Here is a 25,584-nt window from a genome sequence, read left to right as displayed (position 1 = left end):
TCTTACGCGGGTATGTGAGGACACTGCGAGAAGAGTCACAGAACAATAAGGAACAAGCTGAAGGAGGTAGCTCATAACAGTTTCAGAGCTCCATTCTAATGGACTTGTCTTCCTCTGATCCCTTCAGTTCTAACTGGGCACCCTCTCAGATCCCCACTACCTACTTCCTACTTCTACTTTTACACATACAGTTAGGACCCTTTAAGTTCTGGCACCCTTTAACTTCTTACAATTATTTTTCTAACTTTTGAATTTAATTTTATGTATATGGGTGTTTTGCCTGCATACATGTCTGCATCCCAGGCATACCTGGTGCCCATGGAGGCAAGAAGAGTTACAGACAGTTGTGAGCCACCATATGGGTGCTGGAATTGGATCTGGGTCCTCTGGAAGAGCAAGGTCTTAACTGCCATGCCATTTCTAGCTGCAGCCCATGCTCTACCAGCCCTGCCTCTTCCTCAACTCTTATGATTATTAAGTACACTCTACATTACAGCAAAACAGATGAACCAAGATTTGTTCAATAGTCTTATCTAAACATTTTTTCTTTTACCTAAAGATCCTGAAGGAGCAATGCAGAGCTGGGCCTCTTTTTAAAGTTAGATATTTTGCAATAATTAGTTAATTATTTAATTAGTACACATGCCATGGTGGCAGTCAGAGGGTGACTAAAAGAGGCAGCTCCCTCCTTCTACCATATCGATTTCAGGTCCTCAGGTTTGGCAGTAAGCACCTTTGCCCTCTAAGCCACATAAGCAGGGTCACCAACGGCTTTCTGACAGAAGTTGAGGGAGTTCATGCATGGTAGTTTAAGTTTGGTCATAGGCCCTAAGGGGTAAACTAATACGGTTGTCTTGCTAACTGGATGTGCTGTAACGATTACACTGTCCAGAGATCAGTTACAGAAGCTTAGTTTTGCAGTGGTAAATGGTGATTGTGGAGACTTATGACTGGCCCAATGCTGAGAATAAGTGACAGCTGAATGCTTGGCTATAAGTGGGATATCTGTTTCACCCCTTTCAAGGCTCAGGGAACATTCTGGAAGAATGAGGAATAAAGACTGTAAGGGCTGGAGGATAGGGAGGATCTGTATGGGACATAACACGCTGCTGTGCTGGTGATTCCTTGTACAAATACTGCATATAATTGGGCCTGTCAGCATCCTGTCACGGATGGGAAGGGTTCACCAGACCACATGACTTCCTGAGGAGTTACTGACAGTTAATGGTGAGGCAACAGCCCATGCTCCTGAAATAACTCCTCATTAGTGCTCATGTAACCAAACTTAAATAAATTCACTAGGTCATCAAAACAAACGCAAAAGTAAAAGGGAGACTGGTTGGAAAAAGGAAGTGAGTCAATTGACTGGGGATATGACAAGAATAAGCAAAGCCAGACAGGGTGGCTCACACCTTTAACTTCAGCACTTGGGAGGGGTGTGTGTGTGTGTGTGTGTGTGTGTGTGTGTGTGTATACACCACATGCAGGTGGACCTCTGTGACTATGAGGCTAGCTGGGTCTACATAGTGATTTTCAGGCTAGTCAGGGCTACACTGTGTTATCTTTTCTCAAACCAAACAAGGAAGAAAAAAACGTGTTGCTCTGTCAAGCATGGTGGTGCACATGCTTGGGAAGCCAAGACAGGAAGATCAGGATAGGTTCAGGCCTACCTCGGGCTGTTAAAATCCTGTTTCTAGCCAAGTGGTGGTGATGGTGCATGACTTGAATCCCAGCACCGGGGAGCCAGAGGCAGGCAGATCTCTGTGAGATGTGCCAGAGCAAGTTATAGGACAGCCAGGACCACAAAGAAAAACAAAAACAAACACACAAAAAAAGACAAGAGACAGAGGATGGAGAGAGGAGAGTTTTAGAACAAGATCCTGTGCCAGGCAGTGGTGGCACATGCCTTTAATTCCAGCACTTCAGAGGCAGAGACAGGTGAGTTTGAGGTCAGCCTGGTCTATAGAGGGAGTTCCAAGTCAGGCTCAAAAGCTACAGAGAAACCCTGTCTTGAAAAACAAACCAAGCCTAAAGAAGAAGATCCTGTTTCTGGGGCTGAGGAATAGTTCAATTGGTAGAATGCTTGCTTTATATACACCAAGTCATGAATGCACCACAGAGGGAGGGAGTGTGGGAAGAACACCTTGTCTAAAAATATTCTGGCTTTAGTGTCTATCATGTGTTTAGCTGTTCTCCGTAGGTATTAACGTACTAAAAGTAGACCAGTAGCACACTTCTGCTGACCTCAGCTCCTCTCCAGTCTCCACACACCCCCACTGTCAGGTGAAACATCCCCAAGCTCCCCTGTAGTGGCTCAAATGAGACATGTCCCCATAGGTTCCTGTGTTTGAACTTGGTTTCCAGACTGTGGTGCTGCTTGAAGTGTTATGGGACATCACTTGAAGAAGTACAATACAAGCTTTAAGGTTTTATAGCTTGTACCCACTTTCTGCTTTTCTCTCTGCTTCCTGTGCGTGATGAAATATGATCAGCCAGCCTCCTGCTTCTGCCACCATAACTTCCCTGCCTGTTGTCATGTCTCCCCCATAATGATAAACTCTATCCAAAAGGAAACCTTTTCTCCTCTTGAGCTGCTTTTTGCAAGGGCATTCTTCACAGCAACAGAAATAACTAATACAGGTCCCAAAAGCATCACCTCATTACACTAACAAGTTCCACTAAAAAGAAAGGTGATATTCTGGTATTAGAACTTCAGGCAGGAAAAACGCATCCATCAGTTTACTCAACTCAATCGTTCCTTCTACCTGGGACAATTCAGAGTGGCCTCTGGCAGAGTGTGGGTCTTCAGAACTTCTGCTTTACTGGACACATCTTCTAACCTCTTGCTTCGACTACTCTTGTATTGGCATCTGTAATCCTAAAGATCCTTTCTTGTCCTTTAAGTCACACATCTACCCACAAGATGAAATTGCCAGGGTGGAGAAGAATGTCATTCCAAAGCTATTCTAGCCGGGCGGTGATGGCGCACGCCTTTAATCCCAGCACTCGGGAGGCAGAGGCAGGTGAATATGAGTTCGAGGCCAGCCTGGTCTACAAGAGCTAGTTCCAGGACAGGCTCCAAAGCTACAGAGAAAAGAGAAACCCTGTCTCGAAAAAAAAACCAGAAAAAAAAAAAAAAGCTATTCTAAAGAAAGAAAGAGTCCCCTGCATCTTACATCCACCAGCCACCCCCTCTGAGGTGCTGCTTCCTCTCTGGCAAGTACAGCAGCTTGCACTACATGATATTTGGTGTGCCAACTGTATGTATACACTGCTCATTACAGAAACATGTTTTCCATGGCATTTTATATGCATGAAAACTGTACTGACAGACTAGGAGTCAGGCAGACAGATAGGGAGGGTGGTCAAGTCTAGATAATAGAGACAGTGAACTTCCGTAGACTCTGTCTATGGATTGGTCCTACAAGTTTGGGGCCAGACCAGGACGTTTTTACCACAAAGTTGTGGAACTACCAGCTTCCCTCAGAGACCCTGAAAATCCCCAGGCCTCAAGGAGAGACTGGGCTTCAGCTTCCCAAGTCTCCCTCTGCTTTTCTCTGTGCCCTTTACTTCCTTTAGCAGCCCCTGCTGTCTGCTGTGTCTGCTACTACCTGTTGCATTTAGGATTTTCCCTGTCTTTTAATCTTTACCTGGCAGAGAAGACAAACCCAATCAAGATCTCTAGAATAACATAAACCTGTCTCAAAACAGGATTTAATCTAAGCTTGCAGTGCAGTGAGCTTTAGTTGTCCCCACACTTGCTGTACCTGCACTTTAGTCTCTAATTCTGCCACTACCAAGTCTACTGCTTCTTACCCCACATCTCTGCAGCGCCTCTGGCTGCTCTCTCTGGTGATCTCTGACAATGCCTTTGATGCAGTTAACTGAACCACAGCTTACTTCGGTTCCTTGTTCTATGTTTGATTGTAATTTTTACACAATTATGATTTGTTTATATTTCTGTCTCTAAAAACAACTTGTGAAATCCGATCAGAAGTTTAGGAATTACCTTCACCAAACATCTTGATTTAGTGTCTGTAAAGATAAAACAAACGACATAAGATTGGTTTAAGAATAATGAAGCAAAGGCCAGGCAGTGGTGGCTCACGCCTTTAATCCCAGTATTCGGGAGGCAGAAATGGGTGGATCTCTGAGTTCAAGACCAGCATGGTCTTAAAGAGTGAGTTCCAGAAAAGGCTACAAAGCTATAGAGAAACTCTGTCTCAAAAACAAACAAAAAGCCGGGCGGTGGTGGTGCACGCCTTTAATCCCAGCACTTCGGAGGCAGAGGCAGGTGGATCTCTGTGAGTTTGAGACCAGCCTGGTCTACAAGAGCTAGCTCCAGGACAGGCTCCAAAACCACAGAGAAACCCTGTCTCGAAAAACCAAAAAAAAAAAAACCAAAAAAACAAAAAAAACCCAAACAAACAAACAAATAAAACCCCCAAAAAGAATAAAGCAAGAAATTCTAACCTTGACAGGCGATCTCAAAAGACTCTGGAGTAATTCTTTAAACTGCACATTTTATACATTTTTCTGTATGGATAGCTCACAATTAAAAAAGAAATAAAAGAGGGGCTGAAGAGATGGCTCAGAAGTTCGGAGCACTTCTTCTTGCAGAAAACGTGGATTCAGTTCCCAACACCTATATAGTAGGTCACAACTGTCTGTAACTCTGGTTCCAGATGCCTCTTCTGGAATCCACAGGCACCAGGCACACATGAGTTGTACAGACATACATGCATGCAAAGCACTCATTTGCATAAAATGAGAGAGAGAGAGAGTCAGTCAGTCAGTCAGTCAGTCAAGCAGTCAAAGACATACACCTTTAATCCCAGCACGCAGATCTCTATGAGTCTTAAGCCAGTCAGGACTACAAAGCAAATTCTAGGTCTAGACAGACCCTGCCTTAAAAAACTAGTTTGTGGGGCTGGAGAGATGGCTCAGTGGTTAAGAGCACTGACTGCTCTTCCAGAGGTCCTGAGTTCAATTCCCAGCAACCACATGGTGGGTCATAATCACCTGTAATGAGATCTGGCGCCCTCTTCTGGCCTTCAGGCATACATGGAGGCAGAATGCTATATACATAATAAATAAATAAATCTTTAAAAAAAAAAAACTAGTTTGTGTTGATTCTAAGGAGAACCATAAGCAGAGTACCAGGGTGAGTGATTGTTTCCAAGAGCATGATTGACAGGACTCATGGTAACCATCTAAATGCAAGATAAAACGTTTATTTTAAAATGTTGTTAATTTACTTTATGTATATGGATGCTTTGCCATTCTTAAAAGCTTCACTGAGCAAAGAGAGCAATCAACAGAAGACAGAAACCTTGGCAATGAAAGAACAACAAAGCTACCATCTGCCCTCAGGCGTTGCCCATTTTGGATGTGGCTCTCTAGCAGCTGCTGTGCCATTCACATACAAGTCTACACAGAGATCTGCTTCTTTTTCTGGTGCTGTTTATACAGCAGATTGACATTTAAGTTCCAAGCTGCCAAACTCCTTTGCAGATTACAGAGTTTACACTCCCACCCACCAATGCATCAGAGTTCCTGCCTCTCCTCTCCCCGACAGAAGTTACTATATCAATCTTTTAGCATCAGGTTTTCCAATGATTTTAGTTTGTATTCTCCTGAACATTAATGATGCTGAACACAATTCCATGTACTTAACAGGATATTCACATATCTCCTTTGGTGAAGTATGTCCAATTTTGAAAAACAGGGTTTTTTTCCCCCTAACTTAGAAGCTATTTGTAATTTATACCCACTAGTAGCAAAGGGAAAATCAGTCTTTTCCAATGAAGTCTCACTTGGTATATCAACAACACGTCAGGGCAGGTCATGCCCAGGAGCAGTTGGAAAACACAAAATAATGCCATGGGTTTTCTTGTGGAATTTTTGTCTTACTGTTTTTTGTTTGTTTTGTGGGTGTTTTGAGAGAGAGAGAGAGAGAGAGAGAGAGAGAGAGAGAGAGAGAGAGAGAGATAAAGATAAAGAGAGAGGGGGGGGGGAGAAAGAACAAAGCTGGGTGGGTATGATCTAGAAGGAGTTGGGGGAGGAGGAAAACATGATCAAAATATTGTATGACAATTTTAAATAAAAAAAGAAAATGGGTTATTTTTTATTCAGTTTTCAGAGTTCTTTATATATTCTGTAGACAAATTATTCATCAAGCGTATGATTCTCAAGTATTTCTTTCCAGACTTTGTCTCCGTTTTTCTTAATAAATATTAAGACAACTTGATATATACTAAGCAATCAAACACATAGGGCTGAAAGATGTCCCTCATTAAAGGATGCAGAACACAACACACAGCAAAGGAGAACAAAACACAACCGGTATCCCATCGAGGTCCAAAAGAAAAGAGGAGAATAATAAAATACGTAGAGAACTTTCTAGTATTATATATAGATGTTAATTCTCAGAATCAGTGAGTCTGACAAAGTCAAAATAAATTTATACAGTCACTCATAAACTGAGGATTATTTATTCCTAGATTCTTTAAATCTCAAATACCACTAAATGAAAGAGATTTCTGATTTCCTATAACACACAACACAAAGCAGGTCTAAGAGGAGCATACAGCACCTGTGCAGAAACAGCAAGGGACAATATGGCATCTGAGACAAGCATGAGACAGAAGTGACCTTGGATGGGCATCCCAGTCACATCACAGAGTTGTTACAGGGACTTGTGACATGAACTGCTGGCAAGGGGATGAAATAACAGGCTTCTACACAAGGCAGACTAAACAAAAGCTTTTTAGAAGCAGGTAAATCCTGGCCTGCCCCTGCCCTCCACATCCCTGCTACAGTAGCTAAAATCTAGAATTTTTTTCTAGGTAACTGTTTATTTGACAAACATAGCTGAGTCCATGGTACCACGTGAAAAGTGAAGATTGAGAGACCACATTAGTAGTTACTTCCAAAAGTCAGTCTTAACATTTGTATTCAAGTGATCAAAAGCATCAGGACAAGTTAGCTGGTGAAAGGCTAGTGTTTTTATCAAATGGTGCTGGAAGAACTGGAGGTAGGTGTGTAGGTGTGTGTGTGTCTATGTGTGTCTGTTTGCAAAAAATGAATTTGGATTTCTACTTTATAACACACACAAAATCAACTCAAAATAGACCATAGTAGACCTAAATATGAGTTAAACCTGTAACATTTAGAAGAAATGAGGTGGAATCTACTGGCCTTGGCAGCATGCTGGACATATATCAATAAAGCAGGAGCTGGTGTTCTTGACAAGGCTGGCTGAGTAGACAAGACAAAGGCTTCCAGGACTCTACCAAAGAACATTTTTTTGATGGACTGTGTCCTTTCAAAACAGTAAACATCTCAGTGAGCACTTCTACTGAATCAAAGAATCAAAGAACCTAAGATCTTTGGAATTCCACACAGAGTCAGCCAAGTGTCTTTACAGAAGTCAAGCTCCGCCTAAACCAGACTGTCTCGTTGACCCATAGTTTGTAGAGAACAGAACCTCCTCAGCCCTTGCTTGAGCAGCTGCTAATGGGCATGACTCACATCAGTTTGGCATCCTGTCGTATCCCTCACAATGCTGCTTGATATGCTTTTCTGGTTCCAGCTCACAAGGCAGAACATTTACTATGCAACTGTTCTATCCAGGACAGACACAGAAGTAATAGGGAAAATATTTTTAACATCTTGTTAATTTTAAAATGCACGTAAAAGTGCTTTGGAGACAATAAAGTGCTTTACAAGGCAATGCATTAGAGGATTAAATGCCAGGTGTGTATGCTATAAAAGATACTAAAACATCTTTGATGTGATGCTGTTGGCAGCTGGTCCTCTAGACTGGATCTCAGGCTCCCTCTAATTACAAGCTCTTATAGAAGGTAAAAACATACTTTAAAAAAAGGTTTATTTGATGTGTCTGAGTGTTTTGTCTGCCTCTACGTCTGTGTACCACATGAATGTAGTTACCTCAGAGGTCATAAGGGGGTGTCAGATCCCCTGGAACTGGAGTTACAGCTGGTTGTAACCCTCCATGTGGGTGCTGGGAACTGAATCCAGGTCATCTGAAGGAAAAGACTGTGCTTTCCTCTACTGAGTCATCTCTCCAGCCCCATAAACACACTTTAAATTTTAGTCTCAGGTCTAAATTTTGTTGCTCTTAACATTAACAATTTTATCAAGGAAGAAAAAAGATCAAAGACCTATCAAAACTAGCCTTCTTCCTTTACAATACATAAGAATATTGCTGAGCATTCATCTATCGTTCATCCTCCTCAGCTTTACTATACCTCTACTCAACGTATTTATGTCACCACGCCTGCAGTTCAGGTAATGGGAAATCTTAGAACTCAAAAGGATTTTTGGGGCTATTCAGATATCTCAACAGATAAGAATGCTTGACACCAAGCCTGACAACCTGAGTTCAATCCCTGAAACCCACATGGTGGAAGCAGAGAAACTGACTCCCCAAGTTATCCTCTGGCATCCACATGTTTATTGTAGCACATACATGAACACATACAAAAATATAAAATAAAGTGTGAGGACCTGAGTTTGAATCCTCAGAAGTCACATAAACTACCTATGCAGAGCTAGCTGTAATCCCATGGTTCCTACAAAGGGAAAGGGGGCAGAGACTAGCCAGGCAGAAAGTATAGGCGGAATAACCAGACTAGGAGAATTCTGGGAAGAGGAACCAACCAGACGTTGAGGAAGCAAGATAAGAATGCCTTACTGAGAAAAGGTACAAAGCCACATGGTTAAACATAGACAAGAATTATGGGTTAATTTAAGTTGTAAGAGCTACTTAATAATACGCCTGAGCTAATAGGCCAAACAGTTTATAATTAATATAAACCTCTGTATGTTTCTTTAGGATGGAACAGCTACAGATCTGGGCAGGACAGAAATTTAGAAACTTCTGTCTACAACACCTAAGGCTGTCTTCTGACTTGTAGTTACAAAAAATACTTCTGTGCATGCAACACACACACACGCGCACACACATGCTTTTTAGTAAGATCATCTAGATATTATGATCCATATGTCTCTGTGGTGGCCAATTTATCTGAATGCTTGATCCCTGGTAAATACTTTGGGATGGATTAGGTGTGGTCTTGTTGGAGGAGGTGTGCCCTTATTAATGAAGGCACATCACTGGAGGTGGGCTTTGAGGTTTCAAAAGTCATTGCCAGGCCCAGTCTCAATTTCTCTGCCTCCAATTTTGGATCAGGATGCAAGCTCTTAGCTAATGCTCTAGCGCCATGCCTGTCTGCCTGCTGTCATGCTCCCTACCATGGTGGTGATGGATTTAACCTCTGAAACTATAAGCAAGTCTTAATTTAAATACTTTCTTTATAAGTTGCTTTCATTATGGTGTCTCTTCACAGTAACAGAAAAGCAACTAAGACAGGCTCCATGGTTACTATCTATAAAACTTATGAGTACTATTATTAACTATTATCAACTCTGTCTCCATCCCTTCTTTCTCCTTCCTTCCCTCCCTCCCCTGTGTCTCAGGCAGATTCTCTATATGCAGACCATACTAACCTCAAACTCACAGAGATACATCTTTTCTGCCTCTCAATGCCTTGTGTACCACCATGCCTGGCTTCTTTCTATCTATCTATCTATCTATCTATCTATCTATCTATCTATCTATCTATCTATCTATCTATCTATCTATCTATCTATCTATCTATCTCTTTAGTTTTTCACGACAGGGTTTCTCTATGTAAAAGTCCTGGCTGTCCTGGAACTCACTCTGTAGATCAGAGTGACCTTAAACTAACAGATATCCATCAAAGATCCATCTACCTTTGCCTCCCAAGTGCTGGGATTAAAGGCATGTGCCACCACCACCTGGCAAACACTCTCTCTCTCTCTCTCTCTCTCTCTCTCTCTCTCTCTCTCTCTCTCTCTCTCTCTCAAGACAGAGTGTTGTCTATCCTAGATGGCCTTGAACTCTTTATATAGTCAAGGATGACCCTGAACTAATGACCCTCCTGTCTTCACCTCCCCAGTGTTGAAGTTACAGGCATATACCACTATTCTTGGTTCGTGAGGCAGTGGACATGGAATCCAGAACCTCATACATGCTGGGAAATCCCTGTGAAAACTGAATTACAATACTGAACACTCTGTAGACAAAGTATAAAACAGTAATTAGAACTAGATAAAAGTATATGAATTTCGTCAACCTTGACAAAATAAGGTATATGCTGTTTAATATTTAAAAAGAGGGGAGATAAAAGAAGGGGTAGGTTAGTATCTTTCTTTTACAAAGATGGAGGTCATGTGATTCAAAGAAGGTCAAAGAAGCAGAGATTTGGGGCTGGAGAAATGACTCATCAATTAAAAGCATTTGCTGCTCTTTCACAGGACCTGGATTTAGATCCCAGCACAACAGCTATCAATTGTCTAAAACTTTAGTTTTAGGGGATCCAAAGACCTCTTCTGGCCTCCATGGGCATTAGTCACAGACATGGTATACATACATGCCTATATGCAGACAAATCACTTGCATTCATAAGATAAAAATAAGTCTTCAGAAGAGGAAGAGGTGGCAATGGCAATTCATATTAGGTCTCCCTTATCCAAAAGTTCAAAATCCAACATTTTTGGGTTCTAATCTTACTTTTGAATTAGAGATAGTCAACCAATGACACTTGTGTAGTATTTCTAATCTGAAAAACTTTGAATAAGCGATCCTTAACCTGTACATTCACAGAGGTAAAACAAAAGCAGTAGATCATTAATAAGCTGGGAAGTTAAGAGGCAGATGTAGCCAGTGTGCAAGTCATGCAGCCAGTATACAGCCTCTCCCTCCAGACCCCACACTCTTACCAGCATCTAACTAGATCAAACACTTGCCCAAGGTGAAATGTCTAATTAGTTGCAGAGTAGGAAAGAACTAAACTAATCTGCTAGTCTTATAATTATTTGGAAAGTCATTACTAAAATTTCAAAAGGAAAAAAAGACCAGGTTAAAAATTTCCCTATCTACTTGTCCTTTCCAGTATGCAGCATTCCTAAAAAGGAAGCCTTCCATGTTCCCTTGACCATAGCATGTAACCTAACTCCAATGCTACACAGAACGCTAAAGGAATTTCTCTTACAGCAACTGATCAGACATGCATACCTTCCAACAACTTTGTTATTCAATCCTGACAGAGTGGTCAGAACATCAACACTGAAGAAATAAAACCAGCCTGTCTGGGCAATTCTTTGTTTCAGTACTGGGAAGGTGGACTTCTGTGCTTACTGACCAGATAGCCCAGCATACTTGGAAAGTTACAGGCCAGTTAGATCCCAGGTTAAAACAACAAGGTAGACAGGTCCTGGGAGACAATACTGCAGTTGTCCTCTAGCCTCTACAACAGGGGTTCTCAACTTTCTTAGTGCTGCGACCTTTAATACAGTTCCTCATTTTATGGTGACCCCCAACATAACTATAATTTTGCTACTGTTATGAATCATAATGTAAGAATCTATATGAGACCCATGGGTTGAGAACCACTGCTCTGCAGACTCACAGACTCAGGTACACATGCTTACACATGCTCACTAATACAAGTACACCTGTATGTGACAAGTACTCTATCATACCAAAAAAAAATCAATTTATGCTGTGGGACAATGATCTCGTACCCTGTAAAGATTTATTAGTTGTATTTTAATAAAACGCCGATCGGCCAGTAGTCAGGCAGGAAGTAGAGGTGGGGCGATGAGAACAGGAGAATTCTGGGAAGAGGAAAGGCACTGTCTGCATTTGTGACTCAGATGCAGAAGAAGCAAGAAGAGAATGCATTGCTGATAAAAGGTATCAAGCCACGTGGCTAAAATAGACAATAATACTGGGCTAATTTAAGATGTAAGAATTAGTTAATAATAAGCCTAAGCTAATAGGGCAATCAGTTTATAATTAATGTAGACCTCTGTGTTTCTTTGGGACTGAACTGTGGGACTGGGCAGAACAGAAATCTCAGGCAACAAATTTAGTTCACATGACTTACCCCATTTTCTGTGCGTTTTTCTCCAGGTACATTTATTACATTTCTTTGAGTTCTCTGCTCTTGAGTCTGACGGCCACCTAAAGAGATGAGAAGATCAAGCTTACTGAGATAGCTCATCCAAACTCTTAACTGGATTTAGGAACACCTTGAAAATACCCATGTGTGCCTATGAAGGGGGCTTCCAAAAAGGTGGGAAGGCCCACCCTAAATGCGTGTACCACTGGGCCATGGGCTTGGGTTCTGGTCTGCATAAAAAGAGGTAGAGAGTTCATGTTCTGTGTCCTGCCATCACAGCCAGGCAGAGCAGTCTTCCGACCACATCTATTTAAACTGTAAATCAAAGGAAACTTTGCCAGCTATTTTTTTCCTAATTTTTTTTATATTTTTCATACATGAGTACTGAACTTAATTATTTCCAGTTTTTAAAAAACTTTATTATTATCATCATTATTATTGTTTTTGAGACAAGGTTTTGCTATTGAGCTAGGAACTTGCTTGCAGACTCACAGAGATCCTCCTGTATGTGTCATCACACCCAACTCTTTATTTTTAGTTGTGTATATATGTGTCTGTGTGTGGGTTTATGCACATAAGGGCAGTACTCAGAGAGGCCCTAAGAGGGCACTGGATGCCCTGGAACTGGAGTTACACACTGTTGTTAGCTGGGTGCTAGGAACTGAACTCAGGGCTTCTGTAAAAGCAGTATGTGCTGTTAACCACTAAGGTGTCTTTCTAGCTCTCAAAAGATCTTTGTCTTTTAATTTTTTATTTGTGTGTGTATGTGTGCACGTGTGCACGCACACACACTCACAGAGGCCAGAAGAGGGTATCTGATCCCCTGGAGCTGGAATTTCTAGTAGTTGTGAGCCACCTGATATTCACGCTGGGAACTGAACTCAGGTCCTCTGGAAGAGGAACAAGCACTGCTGAGCCATCTCTTTGGCTCTCATCTGTTTATTTTCCCCCACAGAAATGAAAAAAAAATTAACGAATATAATTACCAACCCTTCAACTTTTTCACTTATTTGCGTATTTATTGAGCATAAATGTAAAATACCAAAGACTTAGTACAGTTAAGAATGTTTTCCAATCAGTTTTTTGTTTGTTTGATTTTGTTTTTTGAGACAGGCTTTCTTTCTCTGTGTAACTCTAGCTGTCCTGGAACTTGCTCTGTAGACCAAGTTGGCCTCAAACTCACAGAGATCCGCCTGCCTCTGCCTCCTGAGTTCTGGGATTAAAGGTGTGCACCACCTCCGCCCAGTGCAGTGCGCAATCAGTCTTTTCATATGTTGCTGCTTGTATGTTAATTCTCTCTCTCTCTCTCACTCACACTAACACACACACACACACACCATAATCTATCTCAAACATGAAATTTATAATCAAGCATGAAATTGACTAGCTTTCAAAGTGTTTTAACTAGGGGCTGGAGAGATGGCTCTGTGGTTATGAGCACTGGCTGCTCTTTTAGAAGGCCAGGGTTCAATTCCCCAGTACCCTCATGGTGACTCACAACCTTTTGTAACTACAGGTACTAAGGGATCTGACACCTTTCTGGTTCTGAGAGCACCAGGCATGTATGTGGTGCACACTCACACATGAAGGCACCAGGCACATAAGTGGTGCACAGACAGACATGCTGGAAAAACACTTCCCTTATACATAAAATAAAATAAATTTTCTTTACTGCCAGGTATGGTGGTGCACACCTTTAATTCAACACTCAGAGGCAGAGGCAGGTGGATCTCTGTAAATTTAAGGCCAGTCTAGTCTACAAAGTGAGGCCAAGGACAGCTAGAATCACACAGAGAAACTCTGTCTTGAAAAATACACAAAAAAGAAAGCTAAGAAGTCCCTAGGCAAAAGGCAGATAAAGAGAAACAGGTTAAATTAAGTTATAAGAGCTAGTGGGAAAAGCATAAGATAAGAGTGAGCATTCATGATTAATAAAAAGTGTCTGTGTCAGGATCTGGGAGCTGGTTGGTGGCCCAAAAGAAGGCCTGCTACAGGTCTACAATTAACAACACCCCCTGCCTGTTCCCTTCTGCCCAGGCTAACATGCCCAGCTTTTCACAAGTCCTTCCAAAGCTGTTTCACACACAGAAACCATTTGTATTAATGCAGTCACTCTTGTCTGAGTCACACCAAAGGCAGTTGTATGGTATGGACACTGCTAGGTAACCAGCTTCCTCTACTGGACACATTTCTAGGCCAGGGCACAGAATTTCTTCTGTATTTAGAGCTGCAGAGCCCTCCACCACACAGATATCCTGTATTTCACGGTCCCACTTCTTTACGAGCACTTATAGTGCTCCCATCAGCAGGAGCTAATGAGCCACACTGTGGGCACCTTATTTTGTACAGGTGCAGTAACAGATTGAATGGAGACCTTCTACAAGAACTGATGGGTTAAAAGGCTTTGTGCTTTTGTATTTAAGATTTATTCATTTAATGTGTGTTTTGCCTGCATGGATGTTCTATATGTGCTTCATGCCTAAGGAGGTCAGAAGGCGTCATCAGATCCCCTTGAACTTATAAACCAAAACCACTATCTGGGTGCTCAGAATCAAACTCAGGTTCCCTGCAAGAACAGCCAGTGCTCTTAACTGGTAAAAACCATTTCTTTCTGGCCCAGTTTTATGCTTTTATTTATGTATATATGTTTGTATGTATGTATATATTTATTTATATTGAGACAGGGTCTCTTTGCTTTTATACCAAACACTTTTTTCTTATAAAATTCTAAGACTTCTTACATGGAAATAAAAATATACCCACCATGTGAGTTATCCATGTAGTCAGGATGCTTCAGGTCTTCTTTTTCTTTCTTTTTTCTTGTTTATTTTTAAAACTGGAACTCACTACGTAGCATTGACTGGCTTGGAGCTCAGAGATCTATCTGTCTCTGCCTCCTGAATGCTGAGATTAAAGGTGTGTACCATCATGCCTGGCTTTGTTTTTGTTTTAAATAGCATACTTACTGGTCTTGTCTTTGGTAGTATGATGTTACACTGAGAAAGGCTTGTTCCACTCTAAAATCAGAATTTTTTCTCATAGCCTTTTCCCTTATTATTTCAAGGTTTTATTTTAAATTTTTGATTTTTACTAGAATTAATCTCTTCACACATTGCATGTTTACACATTATCGTATCTGAATGCATTATCTTACCAACTTGGTATCCTGAAAGAAAGCAAGAGCCTGTGCCTATGGGTTGTAACATACTCATATCTGCAATTGTAGAGGTCAAAGGCACATTAAATATACATTCTCTCTCCTGGCAATTTTGAGTGAAGGAAGAAAATGTGTGAATAATTTTTATAAAATTAACTAGTATGATAAAAGTTAATACGCGAATGAAGAAAACATTTATCTACCTTGTTCACTGCTCTCAGCTGGAGAGTCCTCGTGTCGAAGAAAAAATTTCACTTCTTCCCTGCGAGGTCCCCACTTCTGCAGGTGCTCGTACATCATATGGTCATAGGGGATGGGGCGTTCTAGGAGAAAGACTACAGTTTAGTCCAGAAACAATACAAGGACACTAGTCAAAGCAGGAATGCACAAACACACATACTAGAATCCAAGAACACTACAAGCACCATATTTTGTGTTAATGAACAAAAGTAAAATGAATGAGAAATCAAAAACAATAAGGCAACATACAAACACAGTACTACATGTCAAAGTAAATTTCCAGTGTCCAATAGGGAACAATGAAAACATGTCTTTAAATTTAGTTACTTATTACAAAGCAGTATACCTTGCATCCTTTGAAGAAATGAAACAAACTAGCTACATTATTTTATTTATTAAAATACTACACATGGCTATAGATGTCCAAAGGTTCACTATAGTTCCTGCAGAGGCAGCCAAATTATTATTAAGTGTTGATCTCTGTAAGTGCTGGCAGTTTAAATTCTATTTCAAATACTTTTTAGAATATTAGATTGATTTATTTTATTCTAAGTGTTTTGCTTGCATGTATGTCTGTGTACCACATATGTGCATGCCCTCAGAGGCCAGAAGAGGGCATCAGATCTGGAACTGAATTTACTGGCAGTTGTGATACACCATGTGGGTGCTGGGAATTGAACTGGCTCCTCTTGAAGAGCAGCCAGTAAGTACTCTTAACTGCTAAGCCATCTTTCCAGCCACTCAAATACTTTTTAAAGAAGTAAATCTTATTAACAGAATGTTCTTTTATTAATCCCTTGACTGGTAAAGAACAATAACATTGCTGTTACATTTTCCTGTTTATAATGTGTTCTACTTCCCTTCTCTATAATAGTATTAGAATTCTATAATGGTAATAGAAGTGCTATTTCAGGTACTTCTGAGACAACTAAAAAGGAAACAATAACAGAAGCAATGAACACTTACTTCCTAAAAAACAAAGAATAAATATACATTTTTGGATCTTTGGATTTTAAATTTTTATTTATCTATTTACTTACTTAAGAGACAAATCTCACCATGTACCTTTGACTGGCCTAAAAATTCACTATGTAAATCAGCCTCCCTCAACTTGAGTGTTGTTGGTGGTGATGGCAGTGCACACCTTTAATGGCAGCACTCAGGAGGCAGGAGACAGGTTGATCTCTATAAGTTCAAGACCAGTCTGGTCTATAGATCAAGTTCCAGGACAGCCAAGGCTATACAATGAAACCTTGTCTCAAAATACCAACCCCTGGTCCCCCCAAAATCCACCTGCCTCTGCCTTCTAAGTGCTTAGATTATTATTTCTGCTCTGCTGGAAACTGAACCTAGAGACTCACATATGCTAGAATACTACTGTGCCTGTGTGCATACATGTGTGCAGCCCAGAGCACAGTCTTGAGTGTCATTCTCTGTGCACTGGATGTATTATTTTTGTTGTTTGTTGTTGTTGTTGTTATTATGAGATAGGGTCTCTATGATGATGATGATGATGATGATGATGAGATAAGGTTTCTCCCTGGTCTAGAGCTTGCCCAATAGGCTAGGTTATTAAGCCAGTGAGCCAGGGACCTGTGTCCACCACCATGATCACAAACACAAACTATTTTACCAGGATCTGTCCATTTTTCTGTTTTGTTTTGTTTTGTTTTGTTTTTTGTCTGTTTGAAACAGGGTCTCATTGTTTTCTTTCTATTGGAACAAACTGCCCTGGATGGCCCACCACTGTGTAGATCAGGATGGTCTTAAACCTACATCAATCTTCCTATATCTGCCTTCCTGCCATCTCTGCATTTCTAGGGCTGGGATTATAGGTATGCACCACCATAACTGGCTCTGAAGTTCTTGATATTCAGGTCACTAGTTCTAGGATGATTATGTGTACTGACAACCGACTCTTAATTTTGTTGGTATCTTTTTTTAACTAGAGTTTGGTTCCCAGTTGGGTTGCTTACAACTGCCTCTAATTCCAGTTCCAGAGAGTCATGAGCCATCTTCTGGCCTCACTGGGTACTGCACTTATGTATACAAACACATATACAGACATACAAATACATAGAATTAAGAATTAAAAAAATAGCTGGGCGTAGTGGTGCATGATCTATCCCAAAATTTGGGAGGCAGAGACAGGTGGATCTCTAAGTTTGAGGCCAGCCTGGTCTACAGAGTGAGTTCCAGAATAAGGTTACACAAAAAAACCTTGCCTTGAAAAATGAAAACAAATTTTTTTTTTTAAAAAAAACATGTTTAATCCCAGCACTCGGGAGGCAGAGGCAGGCGGATCTCTGGGAGTTCGAGGCCAGCCTGGTCTACAAGAGCTAGTTCCAGGACAGGCACCAAAGCTACAGAGAAACCCTGTCTCGAAAAACCAAAAAACAAAACAAAAAACAAACAAACAAAAAAAAAACATGTAAGTACCTATAAGTCTTTTCCAATTTTAGGTCATACTTTTTTGTTTTGTTTTCTTTTTTGAGATAGAATCTCCCCATGTTGTTCAAACTAGTCTTGAATTTACAGGCTCAAGAGAGGTCCCCATCCCTCATCCCCTGCCTTGGTCTGAGTAAGCTAGGGCTATAAGTATGTACCACTGTGTCTGGCTAGTTTTGAGGTTTGTATACAATAATTCATTCTCTTTTACAAGATAAAAAACAGATTCTCGTATGTTCTAAAATTTTTAAAGCATTTAAAAATATTGATCTTAGTGGATTTATTTCTATATATGGAATAAAGATCCGACTTATTTATTTATTTATTTATTTATTTATTTATTATGTATACAATATTCTCTCTGTGTGTATGCTTGAAGGCCAGAAGCGGGCACCAGACCCCATTACAGATGGTTGTGAACCAACCATGTGGTTGCTGGGAATTGAACTCAGGACCTTTGGAAGAGCAGGCAATGCTCTCAACCTCTGAGCCATCTCTCCAGCCCCCTGACTTTATTTTTTCCTACTTGAATAATCAATCGTCCCAAGATCATTCAACTATTATTAGTACTGTATAGTAGGACAGCAAACCTAGTAATTCAATTCTCATCACAAAGCTGAGTTTCAAAAAAACCATCTTACATTTCTTGACCCTTTGCTCCCACATGTATTTTATCAGCAATTTGTTAAGATCTTTTTTCAAAAGTTTTGCCTAAAGCCCTACTTCCTTATATATATACAGTTTGGGAAACCTCATACTTTTGTGTACTGATTTTTCTGTCTGTGGTGGTTTGAATAATAGCCCCATAGCTAGGCATGGTGGTGCATGTCTTTAATCCCTGCACTTGGGAGGCAGAGGCAGGAAGACCTCTGAGTGTGAGGTCAGCCTGATTTGCAGAGCGCAGGACAGCCAGAGGTGTGAGAAGAGACCTTGTTTCAAACAAACAAACAAACAAACAAACAAAATTCAAGGTCATTCTCTGCTACGCGGGGAGTCTGAAGCCTACCTGGGCTTGTGAGACTCTGCCTCAATACACTCAAGCTAAGATTAGCCTACACTCTGCTTGCACTCGTGTTCAGTTTTGGTGTAGAATTTATACTTGCTCATAAAATAGGTGGTCATCTCTTCCTCTTTGACTTTTCTTATCATCAAATGGGGATGCTTTGTTCTCTGAAAGTATGAAAGTCGGGGAAAATTACAGGGACATGGGAAGGGAAAGGAGCTTCCCACCTCAGAGTCTAGCTGAAGTCCCTCACCAGCTAAGAGGAAGAATCACAGCAAATGAACATTGGCTATGAAGGGTCCACACAGAGATGGTGCTTTTCATAAAGTTTACATTAAAATGCCAACCAATCAGGCTTATGACCTGAAATGACTCTGGGAAGGGTCTTACTCCTCTCTGGACATTTTCTGGGAATCTCAAGATTACTAACATTGTTACATTTAAAAATGGCCTATCTTCTGCTTGCAGTGACCAAGAGCTTAACCATATCAACAGTAATCCTGTCAGGAGCCCCTCAGGAACTAGCCAGTGATCTCACTTAGGTTTCCTAGCAACCCTTTTAAGATAATAGCATCTGGCAGTGTGTGGTGGCACATGTCTTTAATCCCAAAACTCAGGAGGTAGAAGCAGGAAGAGTTATATGAGTTCCAGGCCAAGGAGGGTTACAAAGTGTAAGATCCTGTCTCAAAATGGCAACAAAACAAGATAATAGATTCAAAACCCACACAAAGCGTATAAATGACTACTGTAAAGACAACAAAATATGATTCTCAGAGAAGACCACACTTATACCTCCAGGGGATGCCTTCTTCCTGAGCACTGTTCTTTCTCTTAAAATCTGCTTAAAATCTGTATTAAAGTATATTTAATAAATTTCATCTTGGTTTGATATAGAAATTCTTTTCTGTGTTGATGCCAACGATTCAATTTTATCCAACTCCTTAAAAAGATATGGGACTCCCTAAGACTGAAAGTAACAGTGTGGAGCTGTCCCCCATCCCGATCACCCTTAACAACATCTTTGGAGGGTAAGAACAATCTAAACTCAGCCTTATTTTATGTTCATGTTTCCTTTTGCTTTACTCATTTTGAGCAAAAGCAATATCACAATCTATTATTTTCTTTTCAAAGTGTATATACTCCCCAGCAGTTAATTTATTATCTGGCTCCTGTTAGAATATAGGTTCCATGGGAATGTGAATCTTGGCTCTGACTAATAGTCCCCTTCAAAGAATAAGGCTGTACCCAGTATGCGTCAGGTGCTTACTAAAATTCTGTGGGATGATAGTTCATCTAACATCAACTTCACTGCCCAGTTCATAGACTGCATTGGTGTCAAACCTCTTCTGGGTTGTGGGTATGTTTCCTTTTCACTGTTCACATACTTAATCTCCAACATTCATCTCTTTGTCTATTTTATTATCAGAGAAATAAAACTTCTAGTTTTACTGATTCCCACATTTCTTCATTCCTGCCCATCTAACGCCTCAGATTTTCTTTTCCTAGCTTCCTAAGTTGGGTACTTTAGTTTGTTTTAATATTATAGTTGTTATTATTATTTCTTCTTACCATCATCATAACTGTTTTGGTTGTTGACACAGTGTGTTACTTTGTAGTTCAGACTGCTTTTACCCCCATGATCCTCCTGCTTCAGTCTTCTAAGTGCTCAGGTTACAGATGGTAACACCACTCTTTAGTTTATTTTAAACTGCTTATTTTTGAAAATATGCATTCATTTGATGTGTATGAATCTTTGCCTATAGGTATGTACACTAGTACTTATGTACCCGGTATCCTTGGAGGCCAAAAGAAGGCACTGGATCCACTGAGGCCTGAATGAGAGAGGTTGTGAGCCATTGTATGTGTGCTGGGAACCAAACCTGTGTCCTCTGTACTTAAAAGAAGTTAAGTGCTTTATTGGGCCATCACTCTAGTCCAGAATTGATTATTTTTAAAATAAAATTACTCTAAGTAACCCTATGAGCTACAGCACACTGCACATGAGAATTTATTTTTTGAACATCTGACAGAAGTTGTTGTCTCAACAACTTAAGTAGGTTAAGTAGGAAAGCTCTGCCTTACTTAGCCAACACCCAGGGTATAGATAGCTACAGTCCTATCTTGGATGAAATGAAATCTATGTGTGCTTATTAGTCCAAGCTTAACTCAGAATTGAGTATATTAAAAAAACAAGTACAAGTTGAACATTAAAAAAGTAAATTTCATACCATACTTTTAGTTTCAAAAGTGGCATTTTTATATATACAGGTCCATAAACAGAATTTTAAAAATATTTGCCCTGGCTGGGCAGTGGTAGCACACACCTTTAATCCCTTTAATATGTGCTTGGGAGGCAGAAGCAGGTAGATCTCTGTTGAGTTCAAGGCCAGTCTGGTCTACAGAGCGAGTTCCAGGACAGCCAGAGCTGTACAGAGAAACCCTGTCTCAACCACCCTCCCGCAAACAATACTTGATTGTTTTTAAGGATTCTTTAAACATTTCGATTTGAACATTTAGCTTTTTATCATCCTAAAACCAATATGGTCCAACTGATCTTTCTCTTAGTATCCATTCCTCAGTTATCAGTTATCAGACACTTCTTTTCCCCCTCTGAGCACTGTTTTCATAATGCCGTTCCCTATTTAAAATCTGCACTTCTTTCCAGCTCTCTAGGTACTGGGGCCTCACATGAGGGGGTCTACGACCTTCTTTCTAAATTCAATCACTTCTTTATTTTAATCTTTACCTTTTTAAAAAAAAGATGGGGTTTCATGTAGCCTAGCCTGGCTGCAAACTCACTATGTAGAAGAGCATAACCTTCAATGCCTGATCCTTCACCTTGAGTGCTAGAATTATAGAATGCAGGCATGCACCAACATGCCCAGCTTTGAAGAATTCCCTGCATTCTTCAATCATTACATTTGAGAATTTTCTCTGTCTGCTTGCTAGCAAGTCTTTCACTATAAGGGACAGGGTCTTTCTTGTAGGGATATAGCCCCACCCATTGGGGGCGTGTTCGCCTTGGGCTAATGTTTACTGATAAATCTGCCGGGCGTGATCCCAGCAGCCCTTTTTGCTCTGCTTCTCCTGTTCTCCGCGGGAACCTGTGGTCCTGTAAGTCTATTTCCTTATTAAAGCTGTATATATTTTTATAATCTTTCTGCATTCATTTATGCCACCACATTTTGGCGCCCAACGTGGGGCTATTTTGCCCCTGTCCCGGCACAGGGGGGACGCAAGCTCCATGGCTCAGTGGTTAAGAGCATTGCCTGCTCTTCCAAAGGTCCTGAGTTCAATTCCCGGCAACCACATGGTGGCTCACAACCATCTGCAATGGGGTCTGGTGCCCTCTTCTGGTCTGCAGACATACACACAGACAGAATATTGTATACTGTATACATAATAAATAAATAAATAATTTTAAAAAAAAAGAAGAAGAGGAGGAAGAAGGGGGATTAACTGGTTTTATGGGATGATTGGTTTTTGTGAATTACTGTTTATAGAAAATTGTATTGGTACTGTTTCTTGCATATTGATATATTGAATATTGAATGTGAGTGTTACTACCTTTGTATGAGTATGCTTATAACTTTGTCTATATTGTATTGATACATCTACCATATTACAATGTACATTTCTACCTCTGATACTATGACATTGTTTACAGTTGAAGATCATTGTCTTCATATATTGCACAGTTGTTTATTCTTTTAGTCTTCAAATTAGATAGGTATTGAGAATTATATGTTTGTCATATTTATTTTTAAGTTAATCAGGTCTTTTAGTTACATAGAGATTATATTTAGTATAGATAGTATGATTTTCAGCCTCTTCAAAGAGCTGTAGAAAATGGCCTTTAATCTAACCTAAAATTTCTGTGCCAACGAGACACAATTACTCCTGGCAACGCCACTCTACTCCCGAGAGAACGTTGAGCACCAAAGACACTCCACTGGGAGCTTGTCTTCTTGGCAGAACTGGCCTTTGGGTTAAGAAAAGCCCATACCTCAACTTCTGACAAAAATACAGAATATCCCTAAGTGGATAAAACAGGATTGTCTTATTCTGCCAAGACAGGGTAGGATAGCTCTAAAAATGGTATGCCAGTTATGTTAGGCCTTAGCCAAAGTTGGTTGACTCAACATTGCAAACGAGACTTTGGGTGATTGCCCAGGTAGTCAGTTGTCTCTGTCAATTGTTGCACATTTTGGATATCTCTCGATTGTTAAGTAATATTTATTCCCTTCTCAGATCTTTGACGGAGTTAAAGATTATATAATTGTAGTTACTCTTTATGTTATTTAGACTCCTTGAGATAAAATGTTTAACAAAACTTTTGTTCTCAATATTGTTTGTTATATTTATTATTTGTTATTATTGTATATAGTTGTATTTGGTTTAGTTCTATCTTATTTAGACAAAAGGGGGAGATGTAGAGATATAGCCCCACCCATTGGGGGCATGTTCGCCTTGGGCTAATGTTTACTGATAAATCTGCCGGGCGTGATCCCAGCAGCCCTTTTTGCTCTGCTTCTCCTGTTCTCTGCGGGAACCTGTGGTCCTGTAAGTCTATTTCCTTATTAAAGCTGTATATATTTTTATAATCTTTCTGCATTCATTTACGCCGCCACACTTTCTAGTCTAGTTTAATACTATCTGCAGAGGAGTTACTATTCACACTACATGCTGTCTTCCTGACATTATTAGAAGGGAAAAGAGTTGTTGGACAGAGTTGAGGTATATAGCTCAGTGGCAGAGTGTATACTGAGCATTTGTAAGGTCCTGGGTTCCATCCCCAGAACAATAAAATACAACATAATGTACATAAAAATAAAAATATTAAGAAGAGCTGCTGATGAGTCAACAAGGTAGCTCAGCTGATAAAGGTGCTTGCTACCAAGCCTGATTTGAGTTTAGTCCACAGAACCCACATTATAAAATGATAAAACTCACCCCTGAAAGTTATCCTCTGACCTCACAAGCATGTTGTGGCACACAAGCCCACACACGCCACTAGTCACAGGTTACAGAACCATAACCCCATTCTACAGTTGTTTTTCTTCTCATTACTCAGCTCCTTCCTACTACAGATAACTGGGAGCCACGGCAATGTTTTCATTTGAGCATACTGAGTTGTATGTAGCCACCATTGGATAGTTTAACATACCACTTCCCCTCCACACTTCGGCCAGGTGGCAACTGCCCTCTCCAGGTTCCTTGCAGAATTCTACAACATCTCGACAGGTGGTTTCTGGTGTTATAGGAACTTCTGTTAAAATCTGTTCATTGTTGCTCAAGAACACGGTTAATATCATCTGTGAGAGAGAAGATTAGAATCACAGTTTAGATTCCTCATATATAAATTAAATAATAAAGAGCTCATTATTTTTAACTGTTTATGTTAGCAAACACAGTTGCAGGACTGAGGGATGGCTTAGCAGTTAAGTACACTTGATTTTCTTGCAGAGGATCTAGATTTGATTTTCAGCACACACATGTCAGCTTACATCTGTTCACAACTCCAGACCCAGGGGATTCAATGCCTTCTTCTGACCTCTGTGGGCACCAGGCATGTGTGCAGTACACAGGCATGCATATAATCAGAACACTCATATACTCACTCTCACACATAAAATAAAATTAAAACTCTTTAAAAAAAATCACATTCCAGACTGCTGAGATGGCTCAGTGATAAAGGCACTTTCTGCCAAGTTCAATGACCTGAGTTCAATCCCGTGTTTAACATGGAGGACTACATGGTGGAAGAACAGATTCCCCAAAATTGTCCTCCAACCTCCATATGTATGCATGGCACATGCACGCGTGCGCGCACACACACACACACACCCTCCAAAAAGTAGGAACTGGTCTGGGGAGATAGATTAGTCAATAAAATGCTTGCCTTGTAAACACAAGGACCTAAATTAGATACTCAGAACCCACATAAATAACCAGGCATGGTAGCATATTTGTAATCCAGTACTAAGGAGGTGATGACTCTTGGAATACTGGGACTCGCAGCCAAACAACAGACAGTGCTTCAAAAACCAAGGTGGACCAGGTGTGTTGGCACAAGCCTTTATTCTCAGTACTCTGGTGGCAGAGGCAAAAGTATTTCTAAGAATTCCAGGACAGGTAGAGCTGCATAGGGAAATCTTGTCTCAAAACAAACTAAAAAATTGGATGGCATCCCAAGAAGAACACACTCTGGCCTGCCTGCCTACACACACACACACACACACACACACACGCAGTCCCACACATGAACATATTTCATACACACATACAAAGGCACCATGTACCCACACATATGAACATACTCAGCATAAACATACACAGGCCAGGTGGTGGTGGCGCACGCCTTTAATCCCAGCACTTCGGAGGCAGAGGCAGGTGGATCTCTGTGAGTTTGAGGCCAGCCTGGTCTACAAGAGCTAGTTCCAGGACAGGCTCCAAAGCTACAGAGAAACCTTGTCTCAAAAAAACAAAACAAACAAAAACAAAACAAAAATCAAACAAACAAAAATACATAGGTGCGTGAACCCACACATATGTACATGTACGAAGACATAAAAATAGGAGCATATCTATAATTAAGAGACAAGTACTAACAAATGTTAACAAAGACATGAAGAAACAGGAAACCTGCACACTTGTGGTGGAAATGTACAATGGCACAGCCATTCTGAATAACAACGCAGCAGCAGTTCCTTACAATACAA

The 25,584-nt window shown here is 40.5% G+C and overlaps 1 protein-coding gene across 1 annotated transcript in view; it reads right to left on the bottom strand.

Moving 5' to 3' along the window:
* Positions 1-25,584, bottom strand: part of Ppp1r13b (protein phosphatase 1 regulatory subunit 13B) — an 84,912-nt gene that overhangs the window by 24,693 nt on the left and 34,635 nt on the right. Inside the window, exons 2-4 of the mRNA XM_057782883.1 lie at positions 24,030-24,177; positions 15,375-15,494; positions 12,000-12,076 (exon numbers count right to left, since the gene is read on the bottom strand). Coding sequence (XP_057638866.1) covers positions 12,000-12,076; positions 15,375-15,494; positions 24,030-24,177 — 345 coding nt within the window. The remainder of the gene's footprint in view (positions 1-11,999; positions 12,077-15,374; positions 15,495-24,029; positions 24,178-25,584) is intronic.

This window comes from Chionomys nivalis, chromosome 10 (assembly GCF_950005125.1).
Source record: "Chionomys nivalis chromosome 10, mChiNiv1.1, whole genome shotgun sequence".
In the NCBI taxonomy this organism is placed as follows: Eukaryota; Metazoa; Chordata; class Mammalia; order Rodentia; family Cricetidae; genus Chionomys; species Chionomys nivalis.
The sequence above is the reverse complement of the archived record's forward strand: the minus strand, read 5'-3'. Positions and strand labels throughout refer to the sequence as shown.